The sequence below is a fragment of the Dasypus novemcinctus genome, chromosome 19, assembly GCF_030445035.2.
Source record: "Dasypus novemcinctus isolate mDasNov1 chromosome 19, mDasNov1.1.hap2, whole genome shotgun sequence".
NCBI classification, from domain to species: domain Eukaryota; kingdom Metazoa; phylum Chordata; class Mammalia; order Cingulata; family Dasypodidae; genus Dasypus; species Dasypus novemcinctus.
The window spans coordinates 19,071,463-19,086,797 of NC_080691.1; the positions used below are offsets into that span (position 1 = coordinate 19,071,463).

At 45.7% G+C, this 15,335-nt stretch overlaps 1 protein-coding gene across 9 annotated transcripts in view; it reads right to left on the reverse strand.

The window, feature by feature from the left end:
- Positions 1-3,468: 3,468 nt before the first annotated feature.
- The window catches only part of CFAP251 (cilia and flagella associated protein 251), a 91,653-nt gene continuing 79,786 nt past the window's right edge, over positions 3,469-15,335 (reverse strand). For 5 of the 9 annotated variants that reach the window (XM_058281336.2, XM_058281334.2, XM_058281333.2 and 2 more), the window contains 3 exons: positions 5,875-6,103; positions 5,042-5,143; positions 3,469-3,717 (listed from right to left, as the gene is read on the reverse strand). In XM_058281336.2, coding sequence (XP_058137319.1) covers positions 3,593-3,717; positions 5,042-5,143; positions 5,875-6,103 — 456 coding nt within the window. In that variant the 3' untranslated portion in view covers positions 3,469-3,592. Of the gene's footprint in view, positions 3,718-5,041; positions 5,144-5,874; positions 6,104-15,335 lie in introns of those variants that run through there. The other 4 variants (XR_009181795.2, XR_009181793.2, XR_009181794.2 and 1 more) reach the window with 3 other exon arrangements.

The following is a 15,335-nucleotide window of genomic DNA, read 5'->3' on the forward strand; positions in this document are numbered from 1 at the left end:
CTAGGATCCAATCCAGGGTGCCATGCCACTTCAGTTGTCATGTTCCCTTAGTCACTGGCCCTCTTGGAGAGTTGCTCTTTCCAGGTTTGTTATGACCTTCAAAGAGTCAGGTATTTTGTGCATAAAATTTTTCTCCATAAAAATCTGTTGGGATGGGAAGCGGCTGAGGCTCAATCAGTTGGGCTCCCATCTACCACACGGGAGGCCCTGGGTTCGTGTCCCGGGGCCTCCTTGTGAAGGCAGGCTCGCCCCCACGCCGCAGAGAGCTGACAGCCTATGCGCATGGAGAACTGGCGGCCCAAGCGCTGCGGAGAGCTGGCACAGCAAGGTGACACAACAAAGGAACACAAGCAGACACAGAAAAAACGCACAGCGAATGGACACAGAGAAGAGACAGCAAAGAAAAGGAACAAGTCGCAAGGGGGGGATAAATAAATCTTAAAAAGAAAAATTTTGTTGGGATGAGTGGCCATGCCAATGAGGTTTCAAACCTGAGCCTGCAGGACCAATTCCAACGAGCCACCTGGTTTTGTGTGGCCACACGCTAAGACGGTTTTTACATTTTTAAATGGTGGAAAGTCATTCAAAAGAACAGTACTATTTCATGATAGGAAAATGACCATGAGATCCAAATTTCAGTGTCTACAAAGAAAGTGTCATAGGATCACAGCCACGCTCGTTCTTTTACGGATAGTCTAGGACTGCTTGTGCACCTCGGCGGCAGAGGGGAACAGTCGCAAACCTGCAAAGCCTAAAATATTGACAACCTGGCCCTTCACCGGGCCTTGATGTGAGGGGGTGGCATTCACTTTCATGCAAAATCGAAGTAGCTATTAAAAGAGCACTGGCGCGCTTTCCGCCATCTTGGAGCCCGTGGAGGCTGCTGGAACCAGACTTCTGAAATGGCCAGTGTGTCTGGAAGGCTGAGGTCCAAAGCTACCTTTACTGGCTATAAGCGGAGGCTCTGGAACCAGAGGGAGCACAGCCCTTCTTAAAATTGAAGACGCTTGTGCCTGAGTGGAACTGAGTTCCATTTGGGCAAGAGATGTGCGTCCATGCACAGAGCGAAAAACAACACGGTGACCCCTGGCGGCAAACCTAACAAACCAGAGTCATCTGGGGAAAGGTAACTGGCGCCATGGAACAGCGGCGTGGTCTGTGCTAAGTTCCGAAGCCGCCTCCCAGCGAAGGCCATTGGACACTGAATCCGTGTGGTGCTGTGCCCCTCAAGGATTTAAACTTACTGCAAAGTAAATAAATAAAATTGTGCATTTAAAAAGAAAAGAGCACTGGCAGCACCGAACTATTTATCTGAATGTGATGTAAGGGGGGAAATGTTAGATTGTATAAATGGTAACAGAATAAAAATTAAGAAAAAAAATATCCATGGAACTGTACTACACAGTGAACCCTAAGTTAAACCATGGACTGCGGTTAACAGTACAATTATAAAAACGTGCTGTCATCAACTGTAACTAATGTTCCACACCACTGCAAGGTGTTAATAGTAGGGTAGCAAATGGGAACCCTGTGTTTTATGCATGATTGTTCTGTAAGCGCACAACTTCTCAAATAAAGAAAAAACAACAACAAAGAGCAGTGAACTTCAAGTTCATTCATTCACTCATTCAACAAATATTTACTGAGGGCCATTATCAAAACTAGGACAGACCCACGTTTGAACACAGGTTAACCAATGCTAAAGCTCTGGAATTGGAGAGGTCAGTTCTCATGAAAGGTCTTCCCAGTTCCCAGGTACAGCTTCTGTCTGTAATAAGAGCTGCTGTCACATTTTGAGGGCTACCCAATGCCAGGAATGCTTTATTAGCTTTTTTTAAAAAAACACTTACTTCTTTCCCCTTCCCCACTGCCCCCTGCCCCAGTTGTCTGCTCTCTGTGTCCATTCACTGTGTGTTCTTCTGTGTCCACTTGTATTGCAGCAGCACCAGGAATCTGTGTCTCTATTGCATCATCTTGCTGCATCAGCTCTCTGTGTGTGGGGCGCCATTCTTGGGCAGGCTGCACTTTCTTTTGAGCTGGGCAGCTCCCCTTACAGGGCACAGTCCTTGCGTGTGGGGCTCCCCTACGCGGGGGACACCCCTGCGTGGCACGGCACTCCTTGCACACATCAGCACAGCACACGGGCCAGCTCCACAGGGTCAAGGAGGCCCGGAGTTTGAACCCTGGACCTCCCATGTGGTAGGTGGACGCTCTATCAGTTGAGCCATATCGGTGTCCCCCCAGGAACCTTTTAATCTGACTGAGTATTGTGTCTCCTAAACCCTAAGCATCAAAATTGATTCATAAACTTGTTTTTTCTGTGCTTTTTAAAGAAAGAACTGGAAACTAGGGTGGGAAGCCCCAGTGATGCGTTTGGACATGCCTGAGGCCCCCTGGCCTGCGCTGACCTTCTTGAGGTCATGGTGACACAATCCAACACACCTGAGGACCCCCGGCCCATGCTGACATGGACAGGGTTGGGGGAGATGGTTCCGCCGTGTTCCAGGCCATTCCCAACTGGACCCCACACAGCAGGGAGACCTCGGTGCTTGAACGAGGAGATGGCTGCCGCCTGTTTCTCTCACGCAGGAGAAAGTGACTTCAAGTGGATCACAAATGTCATCTCGAGTGCTGCTTTCTCTGGGGAAGCCCCTGAGGTGGGGGTGGGGTGGGGGCTGGAATGGGCACACGTTGGGATGCGCGAATCACACTGGACACGTTTCCCGGGACCACACCCTGTACCTGATGGCAAGTGTCTGCAGTCAGGCCGTAACGTCCATCCACTCACACTAAGAAGGTACTCTATTTCCACAAAGTGCCGCTGTGAGCTTAGTTAGGAACGTCCCCTGCAGCTCCCCAGAGCGGCTGAACCGGCCTGTTTTTGCCCACTGCCTGTTTTGAAGCCCAGTGGAGCGTGAGGCAGCAAGTCCCCCTCGCCGGCTTGTGCTGCGGTTTGGGAGGCGGCACCGGCCTTCAGCCGGGTGTGCTGTGGTTTCTGTAGCAGGTGCAGCCACGCGGGGCCCACGCTGCTTTGGGGGGTCTCTTTCGCAGTTGCCACCTGAGTTGGCGTGGCCAGTGGTGCTTGCACAACGGCCACACACAACTGCTTGGGGGTTTTGCAGATAAGAAGCTGTTTCCGGGACTTTCATTAGCCCGGAGCACCCAGCGCCCTGGCCCAGCCTAACGCCAGACAGGGCGGCTCACCTCCGGCTGCGCCAGGCCGTGGGGCGCAGGTAGCGCGCCAGGGGGCGGAATGGGGCCGTGTGTGTCCAGAGGTAGGCTGGCTGCCGGCCCACGCCGCGCCACCCTTGGCATCCTGTGCTAACCCCTCTCCCAGGCCTGAGGCTGGGGCGGGAACACAAGCCTGCCTCTCCAGCAACCATTGTCATTCAGCTGCCAGTGTTTTTCTTGCCTCCACCCACTTTTCTATTTCAGAAACGGGAATGTACAACTTTGTGAATTCCATGGTTTAACAGAAATTTGCTTTTAATGTCTAAAAGTTCTAAAGATGGGGGGGGAGGTGTCTCAGGAAAAGCAGTGCCTTTTAGGGAAAAAAAACACAACACAATGTCCTTTGTGTTTCACACATTCCTTACACTCCGCTGACCGTATGATCTTGTTCCGAATCTTCTGAAATGGTTAAGCCAAGAATTTCGGTTGTGAATATTTCTGCAGTGATTTCCTTGGGAAGTTCTTCTTCAAGGCAAATTTCTGAACCTAGCCAAACAAGAAGAGAAAAACAAATGCCGTCACAGTGGTTAGGTTTCTAACTCAGAAGGATGTCTCCCCTCTCCCCACCAAAAAACCCCAACAACACAGAGAAATAATACTAAACAAAGTGAAAGGTGCTTTGTGCTATGGTTTGGCTTTGATTTCTTGAAAACCCCAGGTAGAAATTGGTTAAAAAGTCTTCCTTTATGGTATTAAGCACCATTAACCAAATCTCTGCAAACCTCATTGGGAAGCCTTAACTACACTTATTGATTTTACTCTTTCCAGACACCAAGGAACATGGAGTAAATAAATAACAATTGGGAAAGTTACATTCTGAGATCTGAATGGGGTAGGGGGAGCCTGCAGGTTGGAAATGACCCATCAGACCCCAGAGCAGGGGTTCTTAACCTTTTTTGTTACACGGACCCCTTTGCCAGTCAGGTGAAAACCACGGACCCCTTATTAAGTCCACACAATACTGTGTATTACCAATAAAAATATCACACCCACACCAACACGTCCCCACAAGAATGATGTTCTTCTGATTTTGATTCGAGCTCTTGGACCCCTGGTTAAGAAGCCCTGGCCTAGAGTGATCGGAGTTCAGGAATTTTGTTCAACTGGAAACTGGAAATGCGTGGTACGAGGAGAGGGACAGGGAAGATCGGCGAGGGACCCCTGCTCCCCCCTCCAGGCTCAGGGATGGTGGCGGCTCCGAACCACCCACTGGTTCCGCAGGGAGCATCTTCTGGCTTGTCCGTGGATACTTCAGGACCAGGAGGCCAGATGAGCTATTTGGATTAGTTTCTCCTGAGCTTAAACTCACAACCCTAACTTCAGGTCCGTTTTTCTCCCTCCAGTGGATTAAAGAAGAAGGTGGGAAATCCTCCGGCAGGAAGAGAGAGGGAGAGGATCTTTAGAACCAGGAATGTTCAAGTCAGGTTTGTGTGGCCTCCCCAGTTGTCGCCCTCTCCTTATTCAAGTCTCTCCTGACGTCTCCCTCCTTCTGAAACAAATGCCAGTGGCCACTGGTCACCCACCTAACCCAGAAATATGAAGAACAGGTCAGTGGATAAAAGGGACATGCAAGGCCAGAAGACAGAGGCTGAAGAGCGCCTGGGAACGGAAGCTTTCATCTCTTAGACATAACCATGGCTCACCTGGGCTTCTCATAACTTATTCTTATGGGATTCCCAACAGACTCACTTTGTTGTGTGCACAGTATTAAGGAGAGAAGCTTGCACCAGTCAAGAGAAATGAATGCACTTAAGTCTACAACAAATTAGTGAGCCCGGGCTACATGCCCAGACAAAGCCAACCACAGCACCTTTGAAAGAGAAGGTCGCAGGCTCAGATTTCCACCCTTCTGGATTCAGGCCAAACAGCGTGGCAAAGCAGTCGGACATCTCCTCCTGTGTCATGTGTTCACCTGGGTATCATGAAATGAAAAAAGCTGCTGAGCTCTTGGGGCTAAGTATAATGTAAGAGATTAGTATTATTTCTAAGGTCTTAAAGAGAACTATTTCACTATTTCCTTTTCTTTAGACACAAAAACAGTTTTAGAGTCCTGTGTTACTGTCACATAAGACTCTTCACATGGCATTAAGAGTGGTACTCCAACCAGGGAAATTATGTCAGGGCTTGTACCAGAAGTAAGGCAAACTTACTGGTAAAGACTGGGCTAAGCTTTATTTCAAATTCCCTCACGTGAGGAACACCACCCTGCTTGACTACCGTGAAAATGTCACCCAGAGAGAAAGGCTACCTGACCTCCTCACATAAAATGAGGAAAATAATAGGAAATAAATAAATAAATAAATAATAGTTTCCTTGTCTTATTTCACAAACACATCCCAATCTTTTCACAGCCCTGAGAGCGCGAGGGGCTGGCATCTTTACTCTCGTTTCACAAGTGAGGACACAGAGGCCTGCAGGGTTTCAGAAAGCTGGAACATAATCACGTTCTTCTGATTTGCAGATCAGCGTCCATGCTTGCCAGACAGGTGGGTCAGCAAGGAGCACCCTCCCATGGCTGAATCCCAGTCAAATTACTGCTTTTCGTGACAGACAGAGGTCCTAGGATGCCCGCCTCCCCAACTCTGTCCCCTCCAGTGGTAATGGCCCATAAGTGTTAGGAGGTAACGATAGCTATACACTCACCTTTGGTTAGAAGTAGTTTCAGGAAATCGTCTCTTTGAATAACCTTTTTTCCTTCTGAATTGGTAAAACCAAGAACGTCAAAACTGTGCTGGATGCCACTCATGGTGTTACCAAAAGGTGGCCTGTGATTGATGTAAATTTTGAGGAAATCTGGTAAGTTGATTTTGTCAGCTATCTTTCCAGTCTCCACATACTCACCAAATTTGACTTCATTAAACATATCTTCAATCTAGGGAAGAGGTTAAAAAAATAAAGGCTGTGGTAACTTTGATACACATCTGAAAATTACAGAGTACCAGACAAATGCTCCCAGTTGGCTTACAATGTGTGCAATGTGTCAAGCGCTGTTAGAACTGGCATGAATACTGTCTCATTTTATCAACTTTCACCTAGGATCTCAAAGTGTATCAACTACTTCTTGCCTTGTGAAGCAGGTATTAGCATCATTTCAAATACAAATTCCTCAAGAAGTTAGAAATTAATTTCTCTGAATAAGCAAATAATTCTGTGAAATTCAACTACAGGACCAATGGCCCTGGTAAGCTTCTTAAGACAATGTACTACACTATGGTTCCTTTTTCCTTTCTTTCTTTTCCATTTTTATTCTGCAATGTTTCGTACATACAAAAAAATATTTGTAACATCTGTAGCTAACACAATGTAATTTTTAAAATGAACACTCAAGAAGCGATCATGCACTGAAAAGTTCAACAAAATCAACGAATGTAGTGAGACTGACCAACAAAAAGAGAGAGGACTCAAATTACTAACATCAGGAATACAAAAGGAGACATCACTACCAATCCTAAAGAAATAAAAAGGGAATACTGTGAACACATGTGTGCCAACAAATCATATAACTTAGATGAAACGAAAAAAATTCCCAGAAAGACACAAGTAAACAAAACTCCAGAAGAAAATTAAAATCTGAACAGGCATGAAAAAGAATTAAAAGGCATTCAGATTGGAAAGGAAGAAGTAAAACAAAACTGTCTCTACTTTGCAGATGACAATCTTGTAAATGGAAAATCCTAAGGAATCCACTAAAAAGCTTTTAGAATTAATAAATGAGTTTAGCAAAGTTGTAGGGCACAAGATCGACATAAAAAAATCAACTGTATTTCTATTACATTTTGGCAACAAACAACTCCCCCCCAAAAAATTAAGAAATTCCATTTCAAAAAAATGAACTCTACTTAGGATTAAATTTAACAAAATAAGTGCAAAATTTGTACTTTGAAAATTATAAAACACTGCTAAAAGAAATTAAAGAAGACTTATATAAAGAGAAAGATATCCCATGTTCACGGGTTAGAAGGCATAATACTGTTAAGATGGCATTACTCCCCAAACTCATCTATAAACTTAATACTTTCTAACTTCTATCTTCTGATAATTTATATACTAGAGTTTGATCATTATATTTAGTTCATATTAGTGAGATCATACAATATTTGTTCTTTTGTGTCTGGCTTATTTCACTCAACATAATGTCCGCAAGGTCCTCATTATCCAGAGTGTAATTAACAGTGCTGAATCGTGTGTGATTGCGGTTGAAAGGGGATGTTTAGGGTCTTGTATGTCACTAGAAGGAAAGCTAGAGGACGCAACATGGAACTGTATAACCCAGTGAACCCTGCTGTGGACAACAAAGGTGGTTAATAGCACAAATAAGAATGTTCTTCCATGAACCAGAAGAAATGTATGTCACTAGTATGAGCGTTAATGATAGGGTGAGGGAAGCGGACTTGGCCCAGTGGTGAGGGCGTCCGTCTACCACATGGGAGGTCCGCGGTTCAAACCCTGGGCCTCCTTGACCTGTGTGGAGCTGGCCCATGCACAGTGCTGACGTGTGCAAGGAGTGCCCTGCCACGCAGGGGTGTCCCCCGCATAGGGGAGCCCCACACGCAAGGAGTGCGCCCCGTAAGGAGAGCTCCCAGCGCGAAAGAAAGTGCAGCCTGCCTAAGAATGATGCCTGCCCACACGGAGAGCTGACACAACAAAAGAGACACAGAGTCCCATGCCGCTGACAACAACAGAAGGGGACAAAGAAAATGCAGCAAATAGACACAGAACAGACAACTGGGGTGGGGGGGAAGGGGAGAGAAATAAATAAATAAATCTTAAAAAAAAAATAATAGGGTGATATATGGGGGAAAATATACCTAATGCAAACTATGGCCTATAGTTAACAGCAATATTTAAAAAGTCTTCCATAACCAATGCTCAGTGAAAATAATAAGGGTATAAGGGGTATGGGGTATTTCTTTTTGGAGCAATGAAAATGTTCTAAAATTGATTGTGTGATGAAAGCACAACTCTGCGATTATACCGAGAGCTGTCGCTGATTGTACTCTGGCTGGATTGTATGGTGTGTGAATAAAACTACTGAAAAAATCATAGCCACTAAGATGGCTACAGTTTTTTTTAAAAAGTAAAATAACAGGTGTTGGTGGGAATGTGGAGAAATTGGAACCCCAGAGATTGCTGGTGGGCAGGTAGAATGGTGTAGCCACTGTGGAAAACATGCTGGCAGTCCCTCAAATGTTAGACATACAGTTACCACGTGACTCAGCAATTCCACTCCTAAAGTAGAATATGTCCTTGCAAAAGTTTGTACACAAATATTCATACTAACATTATTCATAATGCTATGAAGTGAAAACAACCTGAATGCTCATCAAGTGATGAATGAGTAAATAAAATGTGGTCTATCCATAAAATGGAATTCTATTCAGCCACGAAAAGGAAAGAAGTACCAATACATACTACAGCATTACACTAAGTGACAGAAGCCAGTCACAAAAGACCACAAATGGTCTGATTCCATTTATATGAAATGTCTAGAACAGGCAAATCCATAGAGACAGAAAGCGGTTTAGTGGCCACCGGGGTTACAGAAGGGAGGAGGAGTTTAGGGGGCTGGGGAATGACAGTTAATAGGTAGAGGATTTATTTTTTGGATAATGAAAATATTCTAAAATTTACTGTGGTGATAGTTGCACACCTCTGTGAATATGCTAACATCTATTGAATTATACACTTAAAATGGGCAAAATATATGACATGTGCATTGTCTTAATAAAGCTATTTTTTTAAAAAGTCATCAATCAACTAAAGAAGAAAATCACCAAAACCTTTGCGTCCACCCTGTGCTCCTTCCCTAGTCCACCTCACTACCTCCCCCACGTAATCACTATTTGATTTTTCCATTCATCACTCCTTCACCATTTCATATAGTTAATTACAGGTTTATGTATGACTAGCCTTTATCTTATTGACTTTTGCTATAAGGATACTTTTAAAAGGAGATCCTTTAAAACTAGTGACTTATTGCTCTGATACTCAACTTACAGGGTCACCCACACCAGTACAGCATACTAACTCATCTCATTTTCATTTCTGTTCACTTTCAGATGTCTGTTGCTTAGATAAAAAGAAAATGTGATGATTTTTTATTCCATCTATGTAAGATGTTGGTTGATTCCAAGAACTTCAAAGTAACCTAAAGCTGGGCTGCAATGGTCCGTCTCACCTCTCGATCATGTACCTCATCTTCAGAAACAAAAGCTGTAACTCAAGGTTCCTAAAGACCATTTTGATAAAGGCTTTCTTTTGAGCCACAACAGAAGTCCCAGCTGATTGTGCTCCTGCTACCATCACCCAGGGAATCCAAATCCAGGGTCAACAAGATTTGTAGATGCTCATTCGTTGCATCTTTAAAAAAAGAATAATTTTAAAAATTCCCTTCCTGACTTGAAAAGTCATTCTTTGCATATTTTCCAAATTTCCCAGGATGAGCAAAGATTAAACAGAGGCCAGTAAAGGGCAGGCCAGCCAGGATGCCTCATGAAGGTCCTGTCTACAAAGGATGCTGCCGTGCCCACTGGTTCAAATGGAAATGTGGTGCCAGTGAACACAGGTCTCTGCGTGGGAATCCTTATGGAAGTGGCGAAATGCAGGGAAAAAGAAATATAATACAATTTTACAAAGCACTGTTTGCTGCCATCGGCCTGCCTTTCTCTACGTGGTATTTTTGTTCCGTATGTGTTGCAGTCAGCCAGATTTTGGAAACCCGTATTATGCCTGGCAAAGGGTTAGGAATGAGTAATTTATTTTAGTATCTACATTCTAACAACTCTTTAAAATGTCTCCCAATAAATTATAGGGTTTGGGATTTTATAAAGAGAGAGAATAAGAGCCAGAAAAAAGTTGGAAATAATTTTTTTCCCTCTTTTTTCAGGACAAGAACTCTATTTTGGTCTGCGAGAGTGAATCAGGAAATGAATCTATATTTGTAGACAATATTTATCAATAGGTAACCAATTTCTCCCTGTCTCACTTAATAAGCATAGAACAAAAACTTGAAGGGCACCAGTTTGAAACAATGCAGATTATCAGCCTTCCTGGGGCACTCTCGTGTCTTGATCTGTCTCCAGTGTCAAGAAGAATACAAAAATCTCTTGCAGTCTCGCCATCCAGTCATAACTTCTGTGAAAGTTTGGGTGCACTTGCTTTCCATTTTTTTCCAGGCATATAAAATACAGATGCATATTTTTGCAAAATCGGTATCATATGCACATGCAATTATGTAACCTGCTTTTTTCCTTTAACACAGTAATTGCCCAGTATTTTCAAAAGTAGGCACAAAGTCTGAATGCAATGTTCAAGAAATAGCCTTTTGAAATAACATCATTTGTTACTGATACAAATGAAACGTAAATGATACTGTATTAATAGCTTTAAAACTATAATATTGTGTTATATATAGCATTTATTGAGTTTATATATTGTGTATCATTGCAGGCTAATGTATAAATAACATGCATTGTATAAATAACATGTATAATGTATAAGTAACTTCCTGGAGGTACATTATTTAAATGTTTTGTGATATATATATATATATATATTTTTAGATTTATTTTTATTTATTTAATTCCCCTCCCCTCCCCCGGTTGTCTGTTTTCTGTGTCTTTTTGCTGCATCTTTTTTCTTTGTCCGCTTCTGTTGTCGTCAGCGGCACGGGAAGTGTGGGCGGCGCCATTCCTCGGCAGGCTGCTCCCTCCTTCGCGCTGGGCGGCTCTCCTTATGGGTGCACTCCTTGCGCGTGGGGCTCCCCTACGCGGGGGACACCCCTGTGTAGCACAGCACTCCTTGCGCGCATCAGCACTGCGCATGGGCCAGCTCCACACGGGTCAAGGAGGCCCGGGGCTTGAACCGCGGACCTCCCATGTGGTAGACGGACGCCCTAACCACTGGGCCAAAGTCCGTTTCCCTTGTGATATACTTTTGATATTATCTACAGGTGCTACTACTAACTATGAGACAGTGAAGACTGAGCCTGGAAGTTTGCTCTTCAGTGATAGACCTAGGTTTAAACCCTGGCGCTGACATTTTCTATCTGTGTGAACTTGGGCAGGTCACTTAACATTCCTCATCTTGAAAATGGGGTAATACATGTACTTTGGAAGGTTTTGAAGCTTATATGCAACAATGCTTGTAAAGTGTTTCACCAACTGTCTCACACAAAGCAAGCACTCAAAAAGCAGTAACTGGGAAGCGGATGTGGCTCAACTGATAGAGTGTCCACGTACCATATAGGAGGTCCAGGGTTCAAACCCAGGGCTTCCTGGCCCACGTGAAGTGCTGCTGTGTGCAAGGAGTGCCATGCTTCCCCCCCCTCCAGTGTAGGGCTGGTGCACACGCAAGGAGTGTGCCCCACAAGGAGAGCCACCCCCCACAAAAAACGTGCAGCCTGCTCAGGAGTGGCGCCGCACACACGGAGAACTGATGCAGCAAGATGATGCAACAAAAACCCAACACAGATTCCGGGTGCTGCTGACAAGAATACGGGCAAACACAGAAGAACACACAGCAAATGGACACAGAGAGCAGACAATGGGGGGGGGGGGGAGGGGAGAAAAATAAACCTTTAAAAAAAAAAAAGCAGTAACTATTTTTTTGTGATTATTCTAATTTCTATATACTCTTGCTAATTACAATACAATTCTAAGCTATAATTTGGTTACATAATCATAATATAAACGATAAAGATTATAAATGTTTATGTCATTTCACTCGACTCAGAAACAGGAGACTAAACCAAGGGTGACAAAAAGGAACTGAGAAATGCTCGAGGTCCTCATTCCCAGAGAATTCCAAAGATCTCAGTGAACATTTTCCGCACAAACCACCCTGTGGGTGACTCACCTCTTACTCTCTTTTCCCATATGACCGATCAAGAATCACTGCTCGACATGCGCAGCGTTGGCAGCTCTCGGCATCACTGACATTCCTTTCCCAAGTCTCCTTTCCAAGTGTTGGTTGAAAAGGCAGGTTCTGCTACATACTTAAGTTCCTGCTTGGGAGAGGACCCGTGGAGGCAGAAGCCAGCGTGCCCGGGAGGAGGGGAGACCCGGCTGAACGCCCGGGGGCTCCGGCTGACTGCCAGGCCTTCTACTGGCATTCTCACGCTGGCCCATCATCTGGCTAAGGCCGTGGTGCTCAACCCTGTGACCAGTCAACCCCCTGGGGCCTTTAAAAAAATTCTGAGGCCCATATCTTATTCCTAGGGAGACTTTGATTTAATTGGTCTGGGGTGAAATATTTAAAAATTCGTGTATATTTTTAAAGCTCCCAGGTGATTCAAATGCGCAGCCGAGGTTGAGAATCACGGCTTTATCAAACTTCATCTCCCGGAGGGCTGCTGGGCTGGGGGCGGGAGCGTGCCAGCCCCAGGTGACGCCGACACTCCGGTCCGGGCGCCACACTCTGAGAACCCCTACTCTAAGACCGCAGGGGTTCCCGCAGGTGCCAGAAGAACTGGTACCCGGCCTGTGATTTTCCGTACTGGGAGGAATTACGGCTGTGGCATATGCCATAGTTCTTTGTGCTCACATCTGTCTCCCCTATGAAGCTGAAGCCATAGCTTTCGTCTCTATTTCTTGAGCACCTTAGTACAGAGTCTGGCACATTTTAGGGACTCAGAAAATGTTTAATGGACGAATGAATGAGTGAATCAATAAACAACGTGGGTACCAGTGAGGCCATGGGAGAATTTATCTTAAACTTCACAAAAGGCTTATTTAGCATGATCACCTACTTCCCTTGTTAATTTAATTCAGTTTTCTAGTATTTACTGAGCATTTGGGTTAGCGCTAGGCAAATGAAAGGCCAAGTCATTTAAATATGACTACAGCATCCCTGTTCTCCCAGGTACACTCCCAGTCAGTTGGCAAATGCTTCTTAAGCACCTACTGAGTGCCAGTGATCAGCTGGGTCGGGCCCAGTGGAAAGAGACCTGGGGGACAAGCCATAGGCACAAAGAGCATGAGCCACAGAGGGGCTCCAGCCCCGGTTCTCAGGTCTGGCTGCCCAGGAGAAACACCTGGGGCTTTCAAACTCCACCCGTTCCCAGGCTCCAGCCGCAGGCGCAAATGGTCTGGGTGAGGCCCAGGCATCAGTAATTTTTTTTTAATTAAAAAAAATTTTTTTTAATCCCCCACCTCTTTGCGGCTTTTTGCTTGCTGTCTGCTTTCTGTGTCCATTCACTGTGTGTTCTTCTGTGTCTGTATTTTTATTTTTATTTATTCCCCTCCCCATTGCAGCTTGCTTGCTGTCTGCTTTCTGTGTCCATTTGCTGTGCATTCTTCTGTTATGTATTTTTATTTTTATTTATTCCCCCCCCTTTGCGGCTTGCTTACTGTCTATTCTCTATGTCTATTCGCTGCACATTCTTCTGCGTTTTTTGCTTGTCTCCCTTTTTGTTGTGTCACCTTGCTGAGTCAGCTCTCTGCAGGCAGGTGGCACTCCACAGTACTTGCAGGCTGGCAGCTCTCTGCCTTCACAAGGAGACCCTGGGACATGAACCCAGGGCCTCCCATATGGTAGACGGGAGCCCAACTGATTGAGCTACAGCTGCTTCCCTATTGTATTTTCTGACGATACATAGATCACAAAGAACGTTAAATTAAAAAATATAAGAGGTTGCCATATACCCCACACCCCACCCACCCCCACTCCTTCCAAGTGCCCTCCAGCGATTTTTTTTAAAGATTTTTTTAAATCTCCCCGCCTTGCCGCTTGCTTGCTGTCTGCTCTCTGTGTCCATTCCCTGTGCATTCTTCTGTGTCTGCTCGTCTCCCTTTGTTGCTTCATCTTGCTATGCCAGCTCTCTGCAGGCGCGGGCCGTCTGCTCTCTGAGGGCACTTGCCTTCACAAGGAGGCCCTGGGAAGCGAACCCAGAGCCTCCCATATGTTAGACGGGAGCCCAATCAGTTGAGCCACGTCACTTCCCCCTCCAGTGATTTTTAACAGGGAGCCAGACTTGGGTTCAGGCGAGCTTCAGTGAGGATGTGCAGCAGGAACATCATGGAAGGCTGGAGGGGCTTCCGAGCGCCAGGAAAGCCAGAAAGCATTGGACCAGGAGTGTCAAGTAAGAGGAGAGGGGAAGAATCTCCAGGCTGGGAAACAGGTTCGGCAAGGGTGAAGGGGCAGGGTACGGTAGGGTACAGTCAGAACTCTCCCCAAAGTGCCTCTGTAGTAGTGTACTATTGCTCCAAGAAATTTCTGCACATTCGTGGCTTAAAACAACACACATCTGTTATTTTACAGTTCTGGAGGCCTGAAGTCCAAAATGGGCGGCACTAGGCTAAAATCGGGCTGTGGGCAAGGTGTGGGCAGCCTCCCAGGGCTGGGGGCTCCAGGGGAAAAGCCGTCCCCTTGCCTCTCCCAGCTCCCAGAGGTAGCCAAGCACTCCCTGGCCTGCAGCCCCCGCCTCCACCCTCAAGCCAGCAAGCACTGCTTCTGCTTCCCTGAATTCTGACCTCCTGCCCCCTCAGATGATTCTTGTGATCACACTGGGCCTGCCTGGATAGTCCAGGGTACTCTCCCCACCTCCAAATCCTTACTCACACCTGAAAGGGTCTGACGATTAGGCCGGGGGCCTCCGGGGTCGGTGCTTCTGCCGACAACGCGCTGCATTCGTGGAGAGGAGTCACAAGGCGGGGGCTGGAGGGCTGGGCCCCTCCGAGCAGTGGGGTCTCAGCTGCTGCGCTGGGGCTGGGCTTGGCCTGCAGCTCAGAACGTGCAAACTGATGGTCCACGGGCAAAGCCTGCAGAAGGACTTTGTTTGGTTCAAACGGTGTTTTCAGATGAGGAGACAGATAAAAATCCGGACTTCAGACTTCTCTTGAAAAATTAGAGCAGGGTTTCTTAACCTTTTTTTGTTCCACGGACCCCTTTGCCAGTCAGGTGGAAGGAAAACTACTGTAATTTATTAAAATTGCCTACATTCCTAAGTGAAGGAAATGCTAGATTTCAGTTAGAGGTCAGAGAAAATAGAGTTGATTTTTTCTAACTCAAGCTCATGGATCCCCTGAAATCTTTCCACAAGGGATCTGTGGAGCCCTGGTTAAGAACCCCTGAATTAGAGTCTAGTAAAAGTGGGCCCCCATTTC